At 36.0% G+C, this 25,702-nt stretch overlaps 4 protein-coding genes across 4 annotated transcripts; 2 read left to right on the top strand and 2 right to left on the bottom strand.

Moving 5' to 3' along the window:
* Positions 1-142: 142 nt before the first annotated feature.
* Positions 143-8,245, top strand: LOC121963875 (vacuolar protein sorting-associated protein 4B-like). The gene is made up of 11 exons (XM_042514118.1): positions 143-329; positions 2,194-2,305; positions 2,414-2,555; positions 3,475-3,533; positions 4,535-4,654; positions 4,730-4,886; positions 4,981-5,129; positions 5,216-5,297; positions 6,061-6,280; positions 7,583-7,723; positions 7,839-8,245. The coding sequence occupies exons 1-11, from the start codon at positions 309-311 to the stop codon at positions 7,938-7,940; spliced, it is 1,305 nt and encodes a 434-aa protein (XP_042370052.1). The 5' UTR covers positions 143-308; the 3' UTR covers positions 7,941-8,245.
* A 3,665-nt stretch (positions 8,246-11,910) lies between these two features.
* On the bottom strand, positions 11,911-15,876 carry LOC121940087 (pleckstrin homology domain-containing family B member 2-like). Its single transcript, XM_042482954.1, is given in 10 exon segments — positions 11,911-12,232; positions 12,320-12,427; positions 12,430-12,436; positions 13,213-13,244; positions 13,247-13,298; positions 13,467-13,506; positions 13,670-13,772; positions 13,894-14,046; positions 14,973-15,023; positions 15,776-15,876. Coding segments are annotated over 9 exon segments (669 nt in total). The 5' UTR covers positions 15,010-15,023; positions 15,776-15,876; the 3' UTR covers positions 11,911-12,095.
* A 1,850-nt stretch (positions 15,877-17,726) lies between these two features.
* ing5a (inhibitor of growth family, member 5a) lies at positions 17,727-22,830 on the top strand. Its single transcript, XM_042514212.1, has 8 exons — positions 17,727-18,023; positions 19,346-19,417; positions 19,553-19,719; positions 19,858-19,969; positions 20,049-20,148; positions 20,323-20,458; positions 21,454-21,515; positions 21,640-22,830. Exons 1-8 carry the CDS (start codon positions 17,987-17,989, stop codon positions 21,677-21,679), a joined length of 726 nt encoding a protein of 241 aa, XP_042370146.1. The 5' UTR covers positions 17,727-17,986; the 3' UTR covers positions 21,680-22,830.
* A 425-nt stretch (positions 22,831-23,255) lies between these two features.
* On the bottom strand, positions 23,256-25,327 carry cep19 (centrosomal protein 19). The gene is made up of 2 exons (XM_042484139.1): positions 25,154-25,327; positions 23,256-24,182 (listed from the first exon to the last, which is right to left on the bottom strand). The coding sequence occupies exons 1-2, from the start codon at positions 25,281-25,283 to the stop codon at positions 23,836-23,838; spliced, it is 477 nt and encodes a 158-aa protein (XP_042340073.1). The 5' UTR covers positions 25,284-25,327; the 3' UTR covers positions 23,256-23,835.
* Between the last annotated feature and the right edge of the window lie 375 nt (positions 25,328-25,702).

The raw sequence follows: 25,702 nt of genomic DNA, 5'->3' as shown, positions 1-25,702 counted from the left end.
TATCTTATTTTCTTGGTCTGTTGAAGAAACCAAACACAACATTTGTCATAACAATGTGAAGTCTGTATGTTCAGTGAGAAATGAGCCTGGCTGAAATGTGACGTCACAGCTGATGAAAAAACAATAACACTGTCACGTGACCACCGCGGAAGTGACAGTCAACTTCTCATGTTGATGCGGAAGAAAGATTTTTGAGAAAGGAGTTTTTGTAAAATGAAACATAAGTAGGGGATAAAAAGAAAAAAGAAATAGTTTTCGGCTTTATATATTTATCTAAAGCGACAGGAAAAAGTCTGACCGACAAACTAATGGCAGGTGGTAACTTACAGGTGAGTGATCCAGTTTTCGTGAGCTAAAACACCTGGTTACATAAGACTGACATCAGAGGAGACGTCTGTGAATATCTGAAATGGCTAAATCAGCGTGTAAAAGTACGTAAATTTAATCATAACGATGGAAAAACTTGATATCAAGTTTTAGAAGTTATAATTGAAGGCGCGATTGTTTTTAAATCAGTTAGTAAAGCTTTGTGGATTAGCTAACGTTACAAGTTAATCATAGCAACACGATTTGTGAATACATTTGGCAGCTCTTTACCTGTTTATAATGGTGAAAAGTAAGGAAGTATATATACTTAACAACTGTACTTAACCCTTTAAAACCAGAGCAAGTGGTTTTGATCTTTTTTTCATAAATATGGTAAGGAGAAAATATGCAATATAACAAGAAATTGCTCAAAAATGAGAAGGAATGAATAAAAAGTTACAAGAAAATTACCTAGAAATAATAAAAATTTAAAAAAAAAGAAGAAGAAAAGTATAAACCAAAAACAAGCAAGCAAATCACCTGAAAAAAGTGAAAACATACCTTTAAATATATTGTTTTATTTTAATATAAAATACTAGCTGTTATTATTATTGTTATTATTATTATTGTTGTTGTTGTTGTGGAAATTCCCCCCTACTTTATAGATAATAATAGCTTATTTTCAGGTACCTCTCCTGACAATTTGCATGAAGTTGCTCAGTGTTTCTTTCCCATGTTTTTTGAAGAAATTAAACCAATTTGCTGAACTTTCAAAGGTTTTAATTCTTTTCAAAAGGTGTCTGAATGTAGCACAAGAAAACTGATGTTGATCCAGGTTTAAAGTAAAGTAAGAGTTTGATGCCCTCGTGCTTTACTTTTTTCTTTTTTTTTTTTTAAAATCATTTAGTAATTGATTTAACCTTGTATATCTTATCTCTTTTATTGTGAATCTGTATCTTTTATAATGTTTTCATATTTCATTACTCCGTAAAGCGCTTTGAATCGCCCTGTTGTATGAAATGTGCTTCACAAAATAAAGCCGCCTTTAGTATTTGTATTTAGTCTTTAGTATTTTTTAAATACTTTTTCTACATTTATTTGACAGCTCTTAGTCGGCTACTTGTTGCTTTTTAGATTCATAGTTTACATGGAAAACATTTTTATGAGCTTATTAAATACACTTAATTGTTAGATTCAAATCAGTACTTCCCAACCTTTTTAACATGTGACTGCTCACATTTTTTTCTTTGGTGCAATATCACAAAGAAGCCTTAAGGGGTTTTAAACCCTCGATTCTGATAAGGAAAAAACTATGTCGAAATTGTGTTGACGACTCAAAATTGTGTTCCCTCTCTGTGACAGACAGACACATAGGTGTAGATTTTGGAGGGCAGGCAGCAGACGTGTCCCCCTCGATATTTAGAACATGTGCATCTGTCCACCCCAAACTGCAAAAAAAAAAAAAATGCAGCTGACTTTACTTTGACAAAATTAATGACATTTAACCATTAATTGATGCAGTAAAGGCACAAATTGGTGCATCAACAAATCACCAGAATTCAGAGAAATTACGTGTTTATCGCTTAAAAAAAATTCTGCTGGAAGAGCTCTCAACCCCCGTCTTTCATATGTTGATTATGAAAATGTTATCATTGATAAATAAGTTACTAATTAAAGAGTTTCAAAGCATTATTATTAATCAGAAATCACGAATGCCTGCCAAAGGATTTTTTTCCTAAACCCAGCAAAGTTGTTTGTATGTAATGCTCTAACTACAGAGCATGTGCACATAAACACATTAGTAACTACTTAAAAACCTTTTATAGGGTGCCATATAACAACATGGTCTCCTAAATTCTTCTTTTTCATGGTCCCTGTTGTTTTCAGAAAGCCATAGACCTCGCCAGCAAAGCTGCAGTGGAGGACAAAGCCAAAAACTACGAGGTGGCCCTCAAATGTTACGAGAATGCTGTGGAATACTTCCTTCATGTTGTCAAGTGTAAGAAGTCTATTAGTGTTTGATTTTGTTACTTTATTTGTATGTTTTTTTTAAACATCACTTCTGTTTAAGAGAGCACAATGATCTGAGCCGCTTGCTGTGTTGCAGATGAGTGCAAAGGTCAACGAGCGAACCAGAGCATCAGAGAAAAGTGTGTGGAGTACCTGGACAGAGCCGAGCAGCTGAAGACGTATCTGAAGGATAAAGAGCAGCAGAAGGCAAAACCTGTGAAAGAGTCTGACGACAAAGGGTGAGTCGAAATCCCAGTTTTAGTTGCCCTGGTGACTTTCTGCAGCACGTGTTTAAAGTCAGGCTTATGAGGGGCATTCTCTACAGTTTGTCTGTAGTTTTACAGGCAACATAGAGACAAAGTTTTTAGGTTGTCCATCCGTCCGTACCGTTTTTGTGAACACGATATCTCAGAAACCCCCCCTGAGGGAGTTTCTTCAAATTTGGCACAAATGTTCACTTGGATTCTGTGGTGAATTGATTAGAATTACGTAGTCAAAGGTCGTTGTAACCTCATAAAACATATTTTGAGCCTTAATTCAGTAACGTATATGCTGATTATGACGGCACTTCACACAAATATCGAATAGAGTCAGATGATGAATGATTTGAATCTTTCCTGTAGCGTTTTCTAATAAACACACAAAGTTTATGTTTACATTCAGTGTATCTAAACATGACACATTGTGTTTATAATATCTAACATATGTGTTGAATGCATTTTCCTCCTCAGAAATCATTTCCATGGCCAATTTTCTCAACATTTTAAAACATGAATTGTTTACATTCAGGTTTACTTCCTGGTGGTCTTCTTTTCCTCCGTCTTTGTTGACACATGACCCCCATCTGTAGATCAGTGGAATAATGTTAAAGCATTGGCAGGAATGCAGCGACTCGCACATAAGAATATTGCAAATATTAAAAAGGTTTCCAAAAAATTCAAAAAATGGTAATTATTTAATTTTAAAGTGCACCAAAAGAACACCTATAATTAGTACACAACTTAAGAGCCTTTTTCAGAGACCTTCTGAATACTTTGCAGTTTCATGTTAGTTTCTATCCAAGAAATTATTAGAAAACAATAAGATTTGTTAAATAATTTTCACTGCATACGCCTAAAAAATCTTAACCATTGTTTGTGTGTTGTCAATGAATTTCAGGGATGAAAGTGGCGATGGGGAAGACGCAGAGAAAAAGAAGTTCCAAAACCAACTCTCAGGTGAATGACGCGGTCACCGCAGTACACGAACACAGAGGCAGAGGCAGCAGGTGAAGGTTTACAATGCAGGATTCCTGGAAAAAAAACACAAAAAACAACAATAATGAAAAAGAAGACGACAATATTCTTCCCCGGGAGGAAATTCAATTTTTTTTGCTCTGTTGTCATGTCATACACACACATGCAGAGACAGGACTTACACATGCATTAAATGGAGAGAGTGTGGAAGCTGACCATGAACAGGCGCCCTGAGGGGGCTCAGTGCATTGCTCAAGGGCACCTTGGCAGTGTCTAGGAGGCAGACTTGCACCTCTCCAGCTACCAGTCAAGTCCCAAAGGACTGAGCTCCTGCCGCCTCAAGACTACAAAAATAATCCCATCTCAGTCATGATTTATGACTCAGTGAATTGTCTCTGCAGAGGCTCTGCCCTCTGCCTGTATTTTATTCCTATTTCGATGTGTTCGGGGCGTTTCTGGGCTGCAATCTTTGGGCAGTGGCGTGTAGCCGCCAGCCAACGACAGCAGCTGAGGTCAGGACTTAATGAAAAATTGTGACCCGGTTCCAGCAGGTAGCAGCATGCGTGCAAGAGGAAGCAATGAAAAACGCAGACACAGCAATGAAAAAAAATGCAAATGTAGCAAGACGAAACACCAAGCGGACATAGCCTGCTCCAAAACGAGAGTGAATCTGGGGTTGGCTTTCACTTTTGCTGGCGGACACTGAAGGATAGGATAGGGATGAGCAGGGGTGGAGAACCCAATTCTGGGCCCTCTGCATAAGCAGCCTCTGTGGGCCCCTGCCCTTGATCCATGACTCTCTCATACACCTTTTTCTTTTTTTTCTTCCTTCTTTTACAAAGTCAGTATGCTCTCTTATCTTTTCCTTTCTTTTTGTTATCACAGTTAACTTGCAATTTAATATTCGGTATTCAATATTGTCATTGCATGACGTTTCAGAAAATAATTAATGTTTCCAGCTAACAAAGCCAGTTCTCTTACAGGTGCCATCGTCATGGAGAAGCCAAACATAAAGTGGGACGATGTGGCCGGACTCGAAGGAGCCAAAGAAGCCTTAAAAGAAGCCGTGATCCTGCCCATCAAATTCCCTCATTTGTTCCAAGGTACTGAAAACAAGAGTCGACTTTAAACCTCCTGAAAATGAAAAGTATTTAAAAACACATTGCCTGTTTCTGTAGGAAAGAGAAAACCTTGGAGGGGGATCCTTCTGTTCGGACCTCCAGGAACAGGAAAATCCTACCTGGCCAAGGCAGTGGCCACAGAAGCCAACAACTCCACCTTCTTCTCCATCTCCTCCTCTGACCTCGTGTCCAAGTGGTTGGGGGAAAGTGAAAAGTGAGTGCCGGATTCTTTACATGATGATTAAACTGGGAATATGACAAACTGACAGTAAACATCTGTTGTTTCTCCACCCTCTGTCTCTCTTCAGGCTGGTGAAGAATCTCTTCAGTTTAGCCCGCCAACACAAGCCGTCGATCATTTTCATCGATGAGATCGACTCCCTCTGCGGCTCCAGGAGCGAGAACGAGAGCGAAGCAGCACGCAGAATCAAGACAGAGTTCCTGGTCCAGATGCAAGGCGAGAAAGAAGCAGATAACCTGAAAATCTGAGCTGAAACTTGAATATTTGTTCATAAAGTGTAAGATATGTCCTTCTCTCCTCAGGTGTTGGAAATGATAATGAGGGAGTCCTGGTCCTGGGAGCCACAAACATACCGTGGACGCTGGACTCGGCTATCAGGAGACGGTTGGTTTTACCTACTGCTTTAAAAATAACGCCTGCGTCCTCATTGACGACTGCACAGAGAGCATTCTTTTTAATCATAACCACGAATGACAATTCATCAAAAATATTCTTAAAGGAATACTTAACCTCTCAGATGACCGTTTTGTATATCAGTTAATCATCCTTTAAATTTGTGAAGAATCTTTTTTTTCACATGGCTCCATGATGAACAAAAATCCAAAATTGGAGAATACACTATCACTAGTTGCCATTTATTTTCAAGTATTATTTCTTAAACTTTCCCCCCTATTTAAAACAATTCCCAACTCTATTCAGGTCCTCATATAATCTTACTGAGCCACTTTTTTTTTTTTTTGTTCACAAAATCTGTAAAGAAATTGTTAGTTATGCATTTAAATTTGCTTCTTTTCACCTCTTTAAGGCATCTTGACTCAACGATAAAACTTCATTGATAAATAGCCCGACTTCATTGATAAAAACATTCATTTTACCTGGCTGCTGATCTACTGCTACCCCGTTCAGGAGTTTGTGTTATTGTGTGACTTTGGAGAATCCAAACTAACCCTTTAAAACACCAGAGTCAGTGTGCCCAGTGTCTCACCTGGTAGAGCGGGTGTCCCATATACAGAGGCCGTGTCCTCGCTGCAGCTGCAGGTTTAAAAAAATCTTAAAACACCAAAGTCACTCAGTAACACAAACAGGCAGTGATAGATCAGCCGCTCCAGTGTTCGGTATGGATAATTGAATCTTTTGTCTGCCTTAGGTTTGAAAAGCGAATCTACATTCCTCTGCCGGAGGAGCACGCCCGCTCCTTCATGTTCAAACTGCATCTGGGCTCCACTCCCAACGAGCTGACGGAGGCGGACTTCATCACTCTGGGCAAAAAGACAGAGGGCTACTCCGGTGCGGACATCAGTATTGTAGTTCGAGACGCCCTCATGCAGCCCGTCAGGAAGGTTCAGAGTGCCACTCACTTCAAAAAGGTAAAGAAATACCATCAAAGTTTGCCTGTGCTTGTTGTCCTATTTAACTAAACTAAAAAGCTAAACTATAACTAAATTACAAATTACAGATCTTCATTTCAAACATGACATATATGATAAGACAACAGAAATCAGATATAAGCAAAAAAAAAAAAATAGCATTTAGGTCAAAGCACCTGTGCATATTTCAGCCTCACAGAGCTGCTCGTGCAGCTGAAGACTCTCGAGGTCTTTTCAGACCAAATATTAATAACTGTCCGAATAAATAACATGTCAATCTAAAAAAATATCTATTATTATGAACTTCTCCTTTATGCACATAAGTGCAGTAGTTACCACACTGCCTTAAACACTGGGAGATAGTACTTTGGGGAAGCATCTGGCTGCCACACTGGAAAAAAAAAACTGACCAGTAACAGGTAATAATGTCAAAGGTTTCTCATTAAAATGAGATGTTTATTGCATTTCAATAAGATATTTTCATGATATAGCAAGATATATTCATTTTATCACATAACTTATCACGTTATAACAAGAAACTTTTCTTGTCAAGGCGTGATACTATTTATCTAAATTTCATTTTCAAACATGATAATTTCACGTTTTAACATAAAACATTCACTTTATTATGTTATCACTTATAATGTTATCAGGGCGAAAGAGTTTTAAAATGCATTGAATTAATGAATCTAAAAATAAGGCCTTAATTGGTATTAAAATGTCTTAAATCAGTCTTTCAGAAGTCATAAAATGAATGAAATATACAATCTGACACTGCATTGTAAAATCACAAAATAAATGGTAACGTTACATTTTTTAAATAATTTACTAAACTCCTCTTCTTATTGGTGGGAATTAAAGCACTGGAATAATCCCACATACATAGGGAGGCACACAACATCTTTACTAAAAATCACTAATAAATGTATTTCCCAATTTCTGACCAGATCTGACTTTGTCATAAAAAGTATCAAATTCAAATTCATAAAAAGTATCAAATTCAATTTGCCTTGAACTTGTGAACCCTGGTTATCACTTATTGTGTTCAAACTTTATTATTTAACTTACTGTTTTCATGAGAAGCTTGTGTGTAAATGAGGAAACAGTGTGCAGGGAAGGATAAATTGAGGAATACAGAAATAGTTATAATTTTTGGTTATTTATTTTCAGCCTTAACTCGTCCGTACAGCTGCATGAAGGTGTCTAGGACACTACAACAATTTCATAATTAAAAATCAAGTATCTCATGTTTAATCGCTTCCTTGCTTCTGTCCATGTCCACACAATCACACACTAATGAAGGTTCGCGGCTCATTATGGAACAAACCCAGCGATGTGGTGGACGACCTCCTGACCCCGTGTTCGCCAGGTGATCCCAACGCCATAGAGATGACGTGGATGGACGTTCCTGGGGAGAAACTTCTAGAGCCACTCGTGTCCATGGTAAGAAAAGACATCCAGGAAGGAAAATATTTGCTTTGTATGTCCTGTCGATCAGAGGTATTGATACTGTAGTAATTTAGGATTTATAGTGACCTCTGTGATATTCTCCGTGCAGTCTGACATGAGGAGGTCAGTGGAAGGCACCAAGCCGACAGTGAATGAGAACGACTTGGAGAAGCTGAAGAAGTTTACTGAGGATTTTGGTCAAGAAGGCTGATAATACTTGCACTCTACTCATATAATAAGACTGCAACTAACAATTATTTTCACTTTCAATTATGCTTTTGATTATTCCATTAATCTTTTAGTCCTCAAAGTCCATCACAGGTTACTGCAGCCCAAAGTTGTTAAATATATGTAATGTAAATATTTCTGAAAAGAAAATTAATATTAAATAAATGTTTCAGGCCCCAAATGAGCATTTGTGTATCAGTCAGTCACCCCGAGTTATGTTGAATTTGTGAGGAAAACTTAATTTACTTGCATGCAATCCAGAAAGTTTAAAAATGTAAAACTATATCAAATCATCTGTTTACAAACTCTCACACAGCTCCTGAAGCATAATCCAAGTCTCATTTATCCGCTCTTATGCTCAATTCTCAGACAGCCCTTTCTGACAGGGAAACATATCTGAAAGTGAAATTTACCTATGCTCTCTTCAAAGCCAAACTCCACTGACAAAAACAGCAATTTTACCTCCCTGAACACAGGAGCTGCTGGTTAACCGCTGCCTCAATCTATAGTCTGTTTGTGTTATTGAGTCAATTTTAGTATTTTAAGGGTTATTTTGGATTCACCAAAGCCACATAATAAAGACTTTCAACATTAAATACATCAAGTTCCCAGCAACTTTTTTTATAAAGTCAAGTGAAAATTTAAACAAAAAATGAGTAAATAAACTGGATGAATAATTGATTATTGATTGCTTCTTTCGCCAGAAACGTGAGAAAAACGTTTAGCATAACAAGGATGAGTAGCTGATATGTCACTGCTCATTTGGGGCTGGAAGTATTCCTTTAAGGTTTCAGGTTGAGCTGAAGCCACAATTTTTACTTTAGAATCGACTAAAATCATTAATCAATGATCAAAATCTTAATTGATTACTTTCACTGATAAACTAATCAACTCTCTCGGCGCTGTTTATCTCTAATTTGAAACACTGATGCTCATGTTTACTTCTACACATTTTCTAAGTTTCATGTTTATTTTCCGTGGTGGTTCTTTTTTGCACGTCTCAAACCAAAGTAATAATCTTTATTTGTTCTGTAAAAAAAACTTTACCAACATCACTGCTGACTAAAATATGTACAGTAAGAGATTATGCTGCTGTGGGTGAATGCACATTTTCATCACTAACTTCCTAATATAGTCTAAAGGGGATTATATTGCACCTAACAGAATGAATTTCGGGGTTGGATTTTATCAATTTATTTACACAGTAACATTTAGGAATGCAGACTTTTTTTTAACATAAAAATAACCTTTTATTGGTTATTTTATTTATTATTCTTTATAAAGAAATGTCACTGCTGACTTCAAAGGGTCGTTCTGGGTTTCTTAGCAGTTACTGAATAATATAAAGATCATAAAACTATATAATAATGTTTTTGAAGAATTCTCAATTCTGCCTATGCATCTATTTTTTTTATTTTTTATTTTAAATTTGTCTAGTTTTAGACCTTTTAGCTGTTGGTTACGAATTTTCTGAATTACCTATTGATCCATTCAGTATGCTCAGTGGATTTAAAAATTTGTTTTTTTTAGGGGTTTCTTTTGGGATCAAGGTTTTTGGTTTTTTTTTTACTGGTTACACAACTAAAACCTATTAAAGTAGTTCTTTGCACTTTTGTTGTAAGCTACACGACATGTTCAGTGAATGAAAGTCTCAGGGCTAAATAAAGGACACCAAACAAAACAACAGGAGTCCTTATCAACTTTGTGAATATATTTAATTGTTAAAATACATCTCTTAGTTAACTGTCATATATTTGTACTCTAAATGCAGGGTAGGGCATAATTTAATCAGTACATTTGATAGGAGAAATATAACTGGTTAATTTCACATCTTTAAACAATTTAGGCCTGTAGAAAAAGGACATCAATGTTACACCGCTTGCACAAACTAATCTGCTAAAATTTCCTTATTTAGAAATAGAAGTCTTTAACATCTTTTCTGTTAGTGTCATTAATAAAGATATTTGAAGAGCAGTTCAAAAATGTTTACTATCGACCAGAAATTGCTATTTCAAAGAGAATAAATGCAGTCATAATTAACATGTATACTGGAAAAATCTGACAATATTTTAAGCCATTTGGAGTGAAAAACAGAAGTCCAGGCCGATTGAAATGTAACTTAATCTAAAGAGACTGATTGGCCTGATCAATAGTTGCTGCATGGAGCCTACTGAAATGAAAACCGACATATAAACACATATCAAATTGAAAATGAAAAGTATGATACAACAGCTGCCAATGAAAAAAGATTATAAATAATGCATGCAAATACAATATATGTGCGTTCACATGGAATCAGGCAAATATCTTCAAAAATGAAACATGCATGATGATATGTTGCATTCGTGATGCCGTATTGTTTACAAAGAATGGAATGAAATATACATAATAATATATAATGAAATGATTATGTGTTTATTATTTTATATTTTTTTTTCTAGTAATTGTCCAGACCGCCCGTGTTTTCACATCCAGTAAATTCAGTCGTGGAGGACGGCAAAAAGTGAAAATATTCTAACTTTTAACAGCTGTTGTTGTCGGTGTTGAATTGAAATGTGTTCCCCTGTTGAATAGTGTCTCCCACCTGTTCATACCCCTCGGTGGTTAAGGGTTTGGGCAGGGGTAGCCACATGCGGCCCTCAAGCTCTCTGGTGGCTCCCAGTGACTTTACAAAATCACATGAATAATGTTTGTTTTTTTAAACATTTTTATTTTCTTATATCATTATAAGCCTAAAGAAATAATTTAATTCTCCAAATGTAAAATATGTAGCCTATGCATCAAATAAAAAACTAAATAAATAACATTCTGTTTTGCATCCAAATCCACAAATGTTAAGGTATTGGAAGAAAATAGAGAATTTAACAGTCCGGACAGATTTGTTTGCTTTTGCTGTCAGCGCTACAAAGTTTAAGTACCAAATAATCATAAAAAGCCCACTGCAGAGTGACAAGCTTGTCGTAAAAACACATTTATAAATGCTCAGTTGGAGCTATTAGTAATGTTGATCGGGTAATTTAGACGTTATTGCTGTTTTGCAGTAAAGCTCAAAAAATGTTGCCAGATTTTTTTAAATATTATTTTTGGTAAACATGGCTCTATTGATAGTAAAGTTTGCTAAACCTTGGGTTTGAGTAAGGTTTAGGTCTGGGAAACAGCCTTCGACACAACACCATTATTGTCTACAGGCTCCACCTTATTTTACCGTCCTGCGCTTATCCACTATATCCGCTTTGCCATTTCCTGTCTGCCTAATTCCATGTGAACACAGATAATTAGGAGTGACGTCCCTTTTTACTTCAAAGCACACTGTGTAAATGCCAGTGTTTCCTCATACACAGACTTATTTGTGGTGAAGATATCCAGCACAACCAAATTTCATCAAACGGGTACCTCAGAACGCTACAGTGTCAGTTATTATTGCTTTATGTGTCTCATCTCGGGCTGCCTTCACCACACATAACCCAAGGAGCCGAAAAAACACTGCGTATTTGCAACCAAAACAAGTAAAACAAAGTAAAGGTACAGTACATTGAAATAAACTCAAACCCTGTAAAAAAAACAAACAACAATTTATGGCTATTAATATAATTCTGCAAATATTAAGGACAAATGTGCTCCATGAAACAGAAACACACTTGAAAAACAATGAGGACCTGAAATGTACAGTACATATAAGGAGTAGCATATTTCCTGTCATTTAAATAACTCTTAAAAAGTGAGTATTTTTTGGTTAAGAACATTCAGACAACACAAAGAGGGACGGGCAAATGCCACACAGGGCATTTGAGAAAGTGCTAACAGTATTTACTGAGTATATATATAGCTATATATGTATATATAAATATATATAGAGAGAGAGAGAGAGAATATATATATATATATATATATATATATATATATATATATATATATATAGAGAGAGAGAGAGAGAGAGAGAGAGAGAGAGAGAGAGAGAGAGAGAGAGAGAGAGAGAACATGTAGGGAGGAAATCACTGCCCATCACAATCATGCTTCATAGATGAAAGTAGCCCAACAGACACATTTTACTCCGACTCCTGTGACGGCACAGAGAAGAAGCCAAAACGCTGCTAATGTGAGGGGACGCTGTGCTATTAGGAGTATGTTAATGTGGACACTAGAAGACAGAGAAGAGGGAGCCCAGTGCCAAACCAGTTGCTGCTCCAGCGAGCATGCCCAAAGCCACGTCTCCTCCGTCTTCACGCTGGCGTTCCCGAATCACAACGTGGTTCACTCCGGGAGCGGGGTAGCCACCTAGAATGAGCAGCAGCAACATGATGTCTCATTTAAGGTTGCAACGATTGTTTTTCTTCTGCGCGTGAGAAATGAGCAGTTATTTACCTTGGTACTGATAGGGATAAGCTACAGCGTAGGGCTGCCCGTCAGCAGAGTATACAATCTGTGTAGCGTGTGGCGGAGGTGCAACATAGTCTCCATACGGGCCGGGTTATAAACCTGCTGAAAAATGACAAACAAAAACGCCATGAAGTCTCTGTGGATTCTCTTAGGGATGCCAGTTAACCATGACAACGATTTGACAAACGATTTATCGGTTGTTAAGAGTTTATTCCAACATCTGAAATGTAATCAATTAATCAATAGGCTATGCAAAGTTGTCAAAGTATATGCAACATGTTGCTGCAAGCTTTGATTGAGGGGAAAATGCAATTTGGTGTGCTTGAAAAAAGCAGCGTTTTTATGGTTTATTGGTTGTTTTTTATTGTTAATTTTACCAATAATGGATTAAGGAAAGTCCTTGCAGTGCTTACAATATGCAACCCTAATTTGAACACTACCATTACTACACCAGTAGATGGGGGTAGGCTCCAACTTTCTTTGTTTTTTATGCAGCAGTCTCTATGTTGTTGGTGTTAGCTTGGTTTTCCTGAAAGGGCGGGTTCATCTGCGTTCTTTTCCATGATTTTCAAATGGAAACTCCCAGCCGTTAGCAAAACCAGTGATGTAGGACATAGTGGCAATGTCCTCCCCTCCCTAAACCCCGACACACACACACCATTCACTGACAGTGTAAACATGGAGAGTGAGGAAAGAGTCAGCTTGGAAGGTTTGAGCTTTGAGATAGAAGATAGTGCTATTTTATTACTGTTAAACCTTTTATTTAACCAGGTAAAGGCGCACTGAGATTTAATAACATGTAATACCACATTTGCACTGTATAAACACATTAATAGATACACAGTCATACATACATGCATATTGTTAATGGCTTTTACCTGAGGTGGGGTAGCATATTCAGTGTAGGGGGAGGAGCAGATGCCATCACTTCCTGTGCAAAGCCGATTTGAGGTGTAGGGACCACCTAAAACATAAAAAATTAAAACAATAAATGAGGCCACCTCATGCCAACAAAATTGATATTATTATTATATTTAATAACCTTATTTATGTAGCACTTTTTCTGAACAAAGTTACAATGTAATTATTATATTTATATTAAAAAAAAATGTAAGATGTAGCAGAAACTTACTGCATTAACTCTGGCATCCTGGAGTGCCATGGTCCATGCCCTGCAATACAAAGTGGAAACCATCTCATCTCGAATGTTAAATAATCCTAGCATAGAACTTTAAATTTAAACATTTCAGCTCACCAACCGCCCCCAGAAACTAAAGGAGAGAGACTAAAATAATTCATCAGTTTGATACATTGGCTCAGTATATGTCGTCTTACAGAGCATCATCTGCACTGTCCGCACACAGGCTGATGACCCGTCCATCTCTACACACTATCTGGAGCAAGGCATCGCGCGTTTTCCCCTCCGGTGGGTTCAGATCTGAGAAGCAAACCAGTAGGAAAACTAGAGAGGTGGCACATTTGAAAGTATGGACAAAATGTAGTTAATACTCATACTGAGTGAGAGTCAATGACATTCTCATGCAACTGATGACAAGCACCTTGACAAGCAGCAGAGTTGCGGATGTTGATGCAGTCGACCCTCATGTGAATGTCATCCTCCATGTCACGCCGCTGTTGATCATTGTAGAACACGAGTCGTCCGTCAGCCCAAAGGTCAAACCAGTTTCTCTTCCACCGACGCAGTATGGTACCTTTCAAGAAAATACACAGTAAAATTTAGCTGAGTGAGAGCATCTGGAAACAGCATTCAAAAAGCATGGTAGAAAAAAAGTATTTAGATCCTTCACTTGAGTGAAAGTACTAATATCACACTGTGAAAACACTCCACCACAAATAGTCAAAAAGTCCTGCATTCAAAACCTCACTTGAAAAAAAGTATGTAAGTATAATAAGCCAAATGTACTTCAGAGTATGAAAAGTTTAAGTTCTCATTGTGCAAAATATATATCATGTTTTTGGATCAATATTACTGCTACGTTACTGCGTATGCTGCATTTAATTTCTGTAGATGTTTTTATGGCCATACTAATTTTAACTCTTTTATAAACTGTTGGATTAAACTAGTTTAATCTGCAGCAGTGCTCTGTATTCTATAAGATTCTAATGTGTTTGTTTGCCATTGTCTTGTGAAAATCATGTATCTCTAAGAGTCTTGACCTGTATTTGCTTTTCAGGCAGGTAAGGGAGAAAACTCCACTTTCACAAAGATTAAGTTGAAGGCAAAATATGTTGGATCTGTTTTAATTAGCATTTTTTTAACCCAGGTTATATTCATCCCTTCATTCCCTAAATCCTGCACACTAGAGAATTTTTCTAATTTCATAAAGGAACATCATCCTTCAGTTCATCACAAATATTCAAAATCAACACATCTGGGGACACAGGTTTTCTGTGGACAGTTAGGAGATGAAAAAATTGTCATTTGAAAAGTAGCTAAAGCTGTCAAGTCATCTGTAATGGAGTATAAAGTACAATATTCCCCTCTGAGAGGAGTACAAAGTTGCAAGCAATGGAAATACTCAAGTAAAGTACAAGTACTTAATTTTTTTTTTTAATTTTTTCTCGAGATTCTTACATTGTTAAGTATTTCTTAATATCCTTATAGGGCTATACTCACTTTGTCGATGGAGCCAACCACTCTTTACCATTGCCATCTTAGCAACAACACCTGAAAGGATAAAATAAAAATTACAGTCAGTATCTGTAAATAATGACACAAACTGAGGGGTCGAGGCTGGGTGTGGCATAGCCTAAAATAAACCTCGTGACTGTTAGCACTATTAGCATAAGTCCACAATTAGCCCATGTCTTCATAACTACATAGAAAAAACTGTTAATAAGTGAGCACAATGATCTTATATGCAGATGACTCCGTTTATTGATTTACAGTGTCAAATATAAACGTAAATCATGTGTTTTGACATTGCAATGTAATATGAGCTTATGGACAGAAACGTATGTCACCATATGGTTATTAATTACAATATTAGTAGACGTTGACGTTAGATATCGTCATGTTTTATTTCGACAATCAATTATTCATCCAGTTGTTTTGGCAGTCATTTCACCTTAGCTCGCTAGCTAACCTGACATTAACAAATAATGGCCTCAAGTAACAATAGGCCAGCTGTGAATAGTCTCTCATCATTATTTGTTGATATAAGTTACACTGAAGAGAAAATATTTAATATCAATGATGCAACATGAAGAATAATAACAGTAATAATCACTTGTAGCAACTGTTAAGTTTAGCTGTTGTTGCTTCGCTGATATTAAACGCAGTCCAAGTTAGCTAGCGATAACTAATGTGTTATAAACATGTTAGCAGCGTGTTCAGTATTGCTACGTAGCTAAAATACCAACAATGTTTCTGATAACCTACGATAAAACTACACAAAATGGTAAAATGTGGTTACTTACTTGTTTATTTGTATGTTTTATGATAAGATGAAGTCTTTCGTGAGCATACAACAAATACGAAAGTTAGATGTAAAAAAACGAAGATGCTCTCCTCGGAGTCAAAAAGCCAAAACCGAGTGGTCTCAGTCCGCAGTCAGCCGTTATTTGATCTTCGACAGTTGACTTTAGCCCCGCCCGCTGCGGTGCATCTTCGCATACGTTGAGGCTCTTTGGAGAAGGAGGCGTTCATTTCGAGTGACGACACTCGTCAGCTGACAGCCGTTAGAAAGTGCTAGCAAACCAGACAGCGCGAGGCAGGCGCGCTCGTCCCCTTTCCCCTCAGCAGGCTGGATATGTGTAAACACAGGTGTCCAACTTGGTTTATAGAAAATAAAAAAAACAAACAAACAAACAATAATAACACTGTTTGTTTTTTTTTTTTTTATTTTAATAAAAAAAATAATAATAACAACAATAACACTATTATTATTATTGTTATTGTTGTTGTTTTTTTAATATAATTATTTTTTATCTCTTTATTGATCCCCAGCGCATATATTCGGTTACTGTAGCAGTATAAAGAAACAGGTACAAGTATAGAAAGTGACAGAAATAATATAACAAAACGTGCATGAACTACGTTAAGAATAAAAATAAAAGTAGAATCCATACAAAAGCGGAATGACATGGTAAAGTATAATGTAATGTATTGTAATGCACGAGTCAGTGTAACATATCAGCATAATATAGTATAATCTGGTGAAGTATATATATGGGATATGAGATATGGTAAACAGCAGCTGCGGAGGAAGTATTGAGATCCTCTATTTAGTCTAAGTCAAACTGCTATAATAAACTACAATACCGCACTGTTATACTGTGACAAAAGTCCTGCATTGAAAAAAAAATCTTTAAAAACAAACAGTAAACCCCAAAACTAAACAATATTCAAAATAAAATAGAAAACGACTTAAATGTTTCTCAAAATAATTTCCGATTAATTTTATGCCATTTGGCTAACTGATTAATCGACTAGTACTGTACTTGTTGTACAACTGTTGGGTAGTTTACGTATATATTTACTTATATATAACAAAACATCATATTTGATAAACTCTTTTGTTATTAATGTGATTTTTTAAAAAGTAATTAGTAAATAATGCCAATAAGATTACTTTATTAAAAAGTGCAAATAATGTGTCAGCATGTGAGGAGCTTTTACTTTGTAAAACTTCAAGGAGTTATTTTTATTTATTCAGTTTTAATTTAAACTTTCACTTGACTTAAAAAACAAAGTTGCTAGGAACTTGCTGTGTATGATGTTGAAGTTTAAGTTTTGATGAAACATTTACTTAAGGCATTTAAACAAAGTTTTGTGTTGAAGTTTGTCATTTTCCAAATTCTAAATTTTGACAGAAAGATTTGCAATTTTATTGTAAATGCATAACTTTTCTAAATACCAGTTATCGGTCTCTATCGGTTATCGGAGTTAATCTTTATTTCGAACATGTAAATAAATAAAATACAAATAAAAGCAAAGGAGCCTTACAACAAGTGCAATAAACAAAAACAATAAGACCAAAAAAAGGCCTATTCAAAACCTATACATCTATCTCAATTACAAATACTAAAGCCACTTAAACTTAAATATCACATGTTCAAAAATATAATATAATATAAAAATATTATAAAATAAAATAAAAAATAAAATATTAAATATTAATATTAATTATATATTATATTATATTATATTATATATATTATATTATATTATATTATATTATATTATATTATATTATATTATATTATATTATATTATATTATATATTATTATATTATTATCTATTATATTATATTATATTATATTATTATATATTGTATTATATCATATTATATAGACCAGCTTCCACAGGTCAGAGTCAGTGTTGTTTGGATCCCATCCAACACGACACACATGTCTGACAGGAAGGAAACAAAAACACGAGACGCCGTTTTACAAAACCACAACTTCTCCTTCACATGTGCATGTGTCTTGGAGGGAATCTGATCTGCAACTGTGAGTGAGCGCCGTTTCATCACCGCCCAGCGAAGTTACTGCAGGGAGAGTCAAATATCTCAGAGCCACACTGACCGACGGGCGACCCCGCGATATAAAACAAGCACCACAGCTCTCCCCGGACAACAGTTTGAGAGCTAACGAGAATAACGCAGGAGCTAAACCGCTAACCTGAAATGGCGACGGCAATATATCTGGAACATTACCTTGACAGTAAGTATTCGGGGTTATACTGTACTGGTACTAACATTTTGAACATCTTACGTCTGTTTGAGGTTTAGTTTTACCTTATCGAAGACTTTTTTTTTTGCTTGGAGGCTGATAGCAGCGCAGTGCGTTAGCAGCTAGCTCTTAGCTCGCTAGCTAACCCATTAGCATTACGATATAGTCGTCGGTGGTAAAAGTTGGACAAACTCTACATGTATGTTATTAAACTCTCTCAGAGAACAATGTAATTATTATCTGGGCAAATGTGAAATATTCATAAGAGTTTGTAATCAGCGGTCATTGCCAGTTTATGGTTCTGTAACAGCAGCTAACTAGGTGACCTAGAAACTAGCTCTGGTTTTATAAATCTGTTGAAATGTTAGTCTGAATCAATATAATAAAACTTGAAACGTATACTCATTTTTGGCAAAATGCGTGTTTGAGTTAGGATAGCAGACAGCATGTATTTGCAACCTGTTGATAACCGCGTTTCCCGTAAGCAGTTACGCGCCGGGGCGGGGTATTTGAAGTCGCATAACGAGGGTACATGCAAGTATAACATTACGTAGTACACAAGCTGTGACAGACTGAGAGGGCGGACAGTACTTATACTTTTGAACTTAATATAGTTTAATATCATTGTCATCAATGTCAACGTAAGTACCTTGTACATACTTCAATTATTTCATGTATGCTCATGTATGTAAATAAACCTGTTATTTTATGTAAATTCGAGCACCCTTCCCTTTGCAAACATGCGTATGTATTTGTGTGTGTATACAGTGTTTATATATAAATAAATGTGTATATATATATATATATATATATATATATATATAACATGTATTTTATTTAATAGAGAATCCCTTTTTATGTGATATAGAATGGGTTATTTTATTTCAGTGTAAGTGTATTTAATTTCTGTAAAATAATTCTTGTTTATTTCATAGTGTACCATTATTGATGGATACTAATTTTTAGCCTTGTGTTGCCCAAAACTGCATTCAGTGTATTCATTGTTGTACATATTTTTGTATTGAAGCATTCAATTATAATTGAGTTTCTGAGCAGCAAAGATGTAAAAGCTCCATCGAGCTGTGACATTGAATGACTGTAGTACTGTGAGTGACACCTTTTATGTCACAGTCATTAAATTTGATGTTATCACAGAGTAACTATTTTTGCAAGTTTAACATTAGTTTTGAAACCCATGGACATAAGTAAAATTTTACCTGTAGTGACACTAAATTGAAGTGTATAAATGAAGTATAAGTAATCCAATGTCTCTTTATTAATCTCTCTTATCCTTTTGTCAATCTCCTTTCTAGGTATTGAAAACCTACCATGTGAGCTGCAGAGAAACTTCACTTTGATGCGGGACCTGGACAATAGGACTGAAGGTGATGACATAACTTGTAAAGTAATTATCATCTGAATGCTGTGTTATCATTCTTGTGTTGTACATTTAAAAACCAATAGTACATGTTTTAGCCTAAAATAACCAAGCATTGTGCCTGCCAACTGTTGTTTTATAGAAAAGAAAAGTGAGATTGACAAACTGGCTGAAGAATACATTGCGAAGGTGAAGAACCTGGCCTCAGAACAGAGAGTGGAGCACCTGCAGAAGATCCAAAATGCCTACAGCAAGTGCAAAGAGTTCAGTGATGATAAAGTCCAGCTTGCAATGCAGACATATGAAATGGTCAGTCCAAATCAGACCCACCAATATTTTGTCACCTGTTAATTTTGTGTTCCCAATCACTGTTTTATAGTTTTGTTAATGTACATTTTTATATACTTAATATTAAGTTTTAAACGGCATTAAATCCTTCCACTGCAGGTGGACAAACATATCCGCAGACTGGACGCAGATCTGGCGCGGTTTGAGAACGAGCTAAAGGAGAAACTGGAAGTGAGCGGCTATGAAAGCACAGATGGGAGAGGGATGAAAAGTAAGTTTGGTAACTGTATGGCTTTCACTGAAAACAAAACTAATTGTTGCACATTTATAAATGTAATTATTATCCACAGAGAGTGAATCCCGGGGCCTGAAAGAGAAGCGTACATCCAGAGGAAGAGGAAGGAAAGGTTCTGATGAAGATTCTCCCAAGAAGAAAAAGCTCAAAAACAGGTGTGTTTGCGCTGGCAGCTCAAATCAGGCCAAGGGCTAACTAGAATCTGCACTACATGTCTTTATCAGACCCGAAAATCCTACATTATTCATACGTAGTGTTACTTAGCATTCATAGTATTAATTCACGTTAATTTAAATCATGCATCTTTATGCATTTTGTTGGACTTGTAGCCCAGACTTGAGTGACGCTCTCCTGCCCATGCAACCATCAGACGTTTTGGACATGCCAGTCGATCCCAATGAGCCGACATACTGCCTGTGCCATCAGGTGTCATATGGAGAGATGATTGGATGCGATAACCCAGATGTAGGTCTTCACCATGTTTTATGTTGTTGTTTTTTTTATGCTGCTTAACTTAAATTGGACAGATTTCTTTACTGTCCGAACCAGTTTGACTACCTGTTTCAGCCAGATATTGTTGTGATACAGTATACCAATATTGGTGATAACTGACATTTTAAAAATGTCATTATGATATCATATTAATACTGCACGTGTGATAATATCAGATAATATCAACAAGTAATACATTGCCTCTTAAACAATTTATGTTTATTTCCTTTCTTGCGTTGTTCCACACACACCCGATGTGACAGCGTAGAAACTAGCTGGCTACTACCACAGTATTTGACTACTAGGGATGCACCATAATATCGACCTATCATTGCTATTGGTATTGATATATTGATATTGGCTTTAAAATGAAATACCGGAATTGGCCAACATGCTGATTTCTGTTGATATTTTAAACTGATATTTTTTTTTATTGACAAAGTGAACATGGACACAACATCAACCCTAAGATTAAGTATTTTTTTTATTTTGCACAATGACTGAATATTACATACACTGACAGCATATTTTATGTCTAGTAGTAAAATAGCGGTAGTGGGCCATCATGATAATAGTTTGCATAATATGATGATAAGATGAGACTTGAAAATCACTAAATTTACGTGATGGAAAATAATTGCTATACTGAGACTGGGTATCAGCCAAATGAGTTATGTATCGAATACTGACAAAAATAAATATTGTCCTTCCTAGTGGCTACTAATGCCACGCAGAATCATGTCAGAGGAGATGATAGATGAGAGCGAGACATACATTAGCTCGCCAATGTGGGAGTTTGGTGTGTGAGAATGCAAAATTAAAAGAAAGATTAATGTGACTGACAGCATTATTATTTCACATTTTCTTTAGATATCACAATATCTTTAATGTGAATTCTTTTGAACATGACGATCATGTAGTGAAAGTCTGATATCATGCCAACCTTAATACTGCTTTTCATTCCTCAGTGTCCGATTGAGTGGTTTCACTTCGCTTGTGTTGATCTTGCCTCAAAACCCAAAGGAAAATGGTAAGAATGTAGTTGAAAGAATGTTAACTGACAGTTGTTTATCATAAATATTTATATTAATGCAGATGCATGACTTTTGTCCTCCCTGCCTTCACGTTTTTCCTTCTTTTCTCAAAATTTTTAGGTTTTGTCCGAGGTGCACCCAAGACAAGAAGAAGAAATGAGATTCCTTACTTTCAAAACTACTCCACTGATAATGTATGTAGTTTTGGCATAGTTTCTGATGTTATATATATATATATATCAGTTCCTATAACTCTCCATAGAAATGGTGGGTCATACAGCTTTTTTCTTTTTTTTTTCCCAGGCCTAATCCAGATTCCGAGTATAGCTACCCTCATAGCACCGTTATCTCGCTGTATTAGTGTTACTGTCTGTGTCATTGGATTTATAACAGCTGTCCTTGTCCAGTAGCTTTAAAATAATCATTTCACCTGTATATTATCCGTGCACTTGAGGTAAATTAGTCCAGGCAGTGGAGTTGAACGTTGCACAAATTATTACCAATAAGAAAGTCCCTCCTCTTAAGTCATATAATGTATATATTGTCATTACTAACGTACTCAGAAATCCTGGATTGTGGCTTTAGCATACTTGAAATATCGATTTTATAAAGATCTATTTTTAAACAGATTAACAACCTGCTGAGAATTAACCATTTTAAACACCTTTTAATCCTTACCAGATTTTGGTGGTGAAAGGAATTATGTGTCAGATTTTCAGTTACCTACCTCCTGAGGGAAAACATCAGCACTGCATGAACGACTGCAATTAATACCAGTGTAAAAAGTTACGTTTTGATGATCTTAAACCAAACAAGCAAAGCAATGTAAAACCATTCTTTATTGATTTTAAGAAAAAAAATGGCGACAATTTTGAATGTATTGTGGTACTAATGGTCAGTCAGTCAGTGTCTTTTTATCAGCTAAATGAGGTATTTAAGCACTTTGAATGAAATTTTCCCCTGAAGAGGTTTTATCCTGCAGCCTTGGTTTTAAGATATAGTTTATCTCATTTAAACCTTTGCCGTAGTGCATCATGTCAAACCATAATGAAAAAAAAAAATATATATATATATACGTATGTTTTGTATGATATGAAACAATATTTTGTGGACAGTTTTTTTCCAAAGATATATTTGTTGTATTGCCTACTTATTGGTGTAAACTCAAATTTTATTTAATAGGATTTTAAGCGTCTTCTTTCATATTCAACTGTGAATATCACTCTCTTAGGTGTAAGCCACAAATAAAAGAGCCAAAGTCTTGTATTTTGTAAAATTCAGTATTTTATAACAAATAAATATTCACTATTATTCCTGCATTATTTCATTCATTGCCTTTTGAAATGGAACATGTGATGTGTGTTTATAATGACAGAAAGTATCGTCAGGGGTAAAGGGGGTTTCTTATTGCCTATATTACTGATATTGTCTGGGAGAATTTTTTGTTGGCAATACCACTGAAACATAATTTGCCATTTTATTTTAAATAACTAAAAACTAAAAGGTTAGACCTTGACATTATTTTGATAGTCCAAAACCTTTGAGTCCTAAATCATAATGTGCTCTTCACCCAATGTAATGTGATTTTAGCACCAGAGTAATAATACATATAATTTACAAACATCATGAATGCTTTTTAAAAATTGAAGTTTGCAGTAACTTGTTGTGTCTCAGTCTGTTACTTTTGACCTGCATGTTTTGCATACTGCAATTTGTTTTTTTGTTGAACATAGTGTTTTTTGTTTGCTAATGGTTCAAACAAAGTGGATCATCTGGGAAATGAAGCGTCAGCTTGCTAGACATGAATTCTAACAATGTTGGTTGATTGAGGGAAAAAAGGGAAATACATTGATGTGTAGCAAACTTTTTAAATAATATAACTAACTTGTTTTAGTTCAGTTTTATGGACAGCAGTGCAGCTGGATTGTGTTGTGTTTTCTGAGTGGTGTTGCTAATATTTAGTTGATCTTTATTGATGTACGTGGGGCAAATATTAGCATTATAACTGTTGCTGCCAAATAACTGAATCAACACTTTGATAAAAAGTTTAACAAGACATAACTTCCAAATCAAATGAATTGCAGGATTGTTGTTTTTATTTTAAATATTTGTACCTAATAAACTGGCCACAGAGTGTATAAACATATATATTTCCTGAAAAACACTACCAAACATCAGATATTAACCATATGTATTACTTTAATTGGACACTGTTGTAAACTTAAGCTGTGCTAGATTTTCCTCACTCCGTTTCTGACTTGAACACGGATGGTTGAAAATCTGGAACCAGGCAAGGACTGAAAAACAATTTCAGTTTTAAAATCCATCATCAGACTCCTCATCCCAGCTGCACTTCTCCTGGGCTGTCTTACTGAAATCCTTTTCCAGGTCGTAAACAAAGTCAGGATCATCTTTGTGCCTTCGGTTCCTCTCAAACAGTTCGTCCATTTGACCCTTCTTGCGAGCCAGCTCTTCATCGTCCAGTTTGTTCAGGTCTTCTTCAGGGTCCAGGTGGAACGAGGCCAGGCTGTGCTCCAAACTGAAGCCTTGCATGTGATCTCTCAGGATGATGTGAAGCTTCTCCAGCTGGCTCTGGGACACACCCTGCAGATAGTCCCTGTGCCGAGGGTGGTTCTTCAGTCTTTCTGCAGCCATGCTGTAGTCTGGAGGTTGAGGAAAGAGAGCATCAGGGATTCAAACTGCTTTGTACATCTACAGGGTCACATTGACCTGCTCGTTGCACGTTCATTGTTTTCCCCCAGGGCCCCAGAAACTTATGCTGCAAGTCTTCCTGCCTAGTTTGTGGTATTTGATGAACACATTTGTTAAAATATGTTATTAAATAAATAATCAAGTTTTTGATACAAGACTCAAAACAAGTTAAGGACCAAGATAAAAAAAAATGTCCTTAAACCCTCAATCTTTGCAGTTTACACAGTGCCTCCATGACATGTTTCCCACAGAATCAGAGTGTGACTCCCAATCTGTTTATGGCTGATCAGATCAGATAAATGGATGAGATGAGCAGCTGCTGAGTGAATGCAAACTTTCAGCAGCAGAACAAGTGGTTAAGTTTGGTTTTTAACCTGCTTGATGTTCTACTGCTCCATCTGTGCCCAGAGTACACTCTGCACTCCGAGAGTGTGATGCAATGAATGAATGTAAGACATATTTCAACAGGGCTCTTAATGAACAGTTGAGTTTCAAAAATAGAGAATCTATTTGTGCCGGCAGATGTTTTAATCGCAGCAGGCCGCTACATAAAAGTTGCTGGTGACTCACTGAATTTGATGTTGAACGTGTCAGTTTTGTTAAAACTTTTCATTTTTATTGTAAGAGCATATCAGTTCCAAATATCTGTTATTAGTCTTATTAACCACTAATAATCAGTATCAGTATTGGCCATAAAAAAGACGATACTAGTCAAACCCTAACAATTAAAAGGGGGCTTCTAGGATTCCAGGGATTATTTAACTACCCCGAATTAGCTGTTACACCCGTGGCTACTGCTAAACTGATGTTGAGATTTATTATTATATCCAAGGAACCAGGTGGATCCTCTAATTTTTTTGTTTTTGTTTTTAATGGAAGTTGTGTGCATGTATGAATCACAAAAATTACGATGTTGCCTTACCAGAATATTTCGAGAAGTTCCGCACAGGTATGATTCTTTTTCGCACATTTTTAGTTTCTTTGTTTTCATAAATTAAAACTATAGAGGGAGGACTGAACTGCACTCCGCACCGCTTTGCCTCGAAACTCATCTTCTGTTTATTGTCCACAGCAGCCCGGTTTCAACCGACCTCCACTAAAAAAAAAAAATAAATAAATTAAAAAAATAAAGCATTTTAACCACAATTAATACATATTTTATATGATAGTTGGTCAAGCGGGTCTTAGAGCTGAAGAGCATTAACGTTACCTGGGTGCTTAATATTCGTTAGTCTCAATCCTTTCTGTCTTAGCAAAAGCCTGAAAAATTTAGACTGGATATTTTAAAAAATCTTATTGTTTGAGTTACACCAACAGTAATGAGTGATATCTGATTTTATGGCTTAAACTGTTATACATAATTATTGCTTTAATGATTTCCCACAATACCCATTTATTTCTTTTGCTAGTCAGGCACTATTGCGGCTACCCGGTAATTACAAAAGGGTCCTTCAACTTTCACTTCCGTAAA

This window comes from Plectropomus leopardus, chromosome 3, assembly GCF_008729295.1.
Source record: "Plectropomus leopardus isolate mb chromosome 3, YSFRI_Pleo_2.0, whole genome shotgun sequence".
Classification (NCBI taxonomy): Eukaryota; Metazoa; Chordata; class Actinopteri; order Perciformes; family Serranidae; genus Plectropomus; species Plectropomus leopardus.
This window is presented reverse-complemented; position numbering and strand designations above follow the sequence as displayed.

Excerpts from the sequence above, each read along its gene's own strand:
- LOC121963875 (XM_042514118.1), top strand. The coding sequence starts at position 309 with ATGGCAGGTGGTAACTTACAG. Across the intron at positions 330-2,193 it reads TGGCAGGTGGTAACTTACAG|AAAGCCATAGACCTCGCCAG; the intron begins GTGAGTGATCCA and ends TGTTGTTTTCAG. Across the intron at positions 4,655-4,729 it reads ATTCCCTCATTTGTTCCAAG|GAAAGAGAAAACCTTGGAGG; the intron begins GTACTGAAAACA and ends CTGTTTCTGTAG.
- ing5a (XM_042514212.1), top strand. The coding sequence starts at position 17,987 with ATGGCGACGGCAATATATCTGGAACATTACCTTGACA. Across the intron at positions 19,970-20,048 it reads AGATGGGAGAGGGATGAAAA|AGAGTGAATCCCGGGGCCTG; the intron begins GTAAGTTTGGTA and ends TATTATCCACAG. Across the intron at positions 20,459-21,453 it reads TTGGATGCGATAACCCAGAT|TGTCCGATTGAGTGGTTTCA; the intron begins GTAGGTCTTCAC and ends TTCATTCCTCAG.
- cep19 (XM_042484139.1), bottom strand. The coding sequence starts at position 25,283 with ATGAGTTTCGAGGCAAAGCGGTGCGGAGTGCAGTTCAGTCCTCCCTCT. Across the intron at positions 24,183-25,153 it reads GAACTTCTCGAAATATTCTG|ACTACAGCATGGCTGCAGAA; the intron begins GTAAGGCAACAT and ends CTCAACCTCCAG.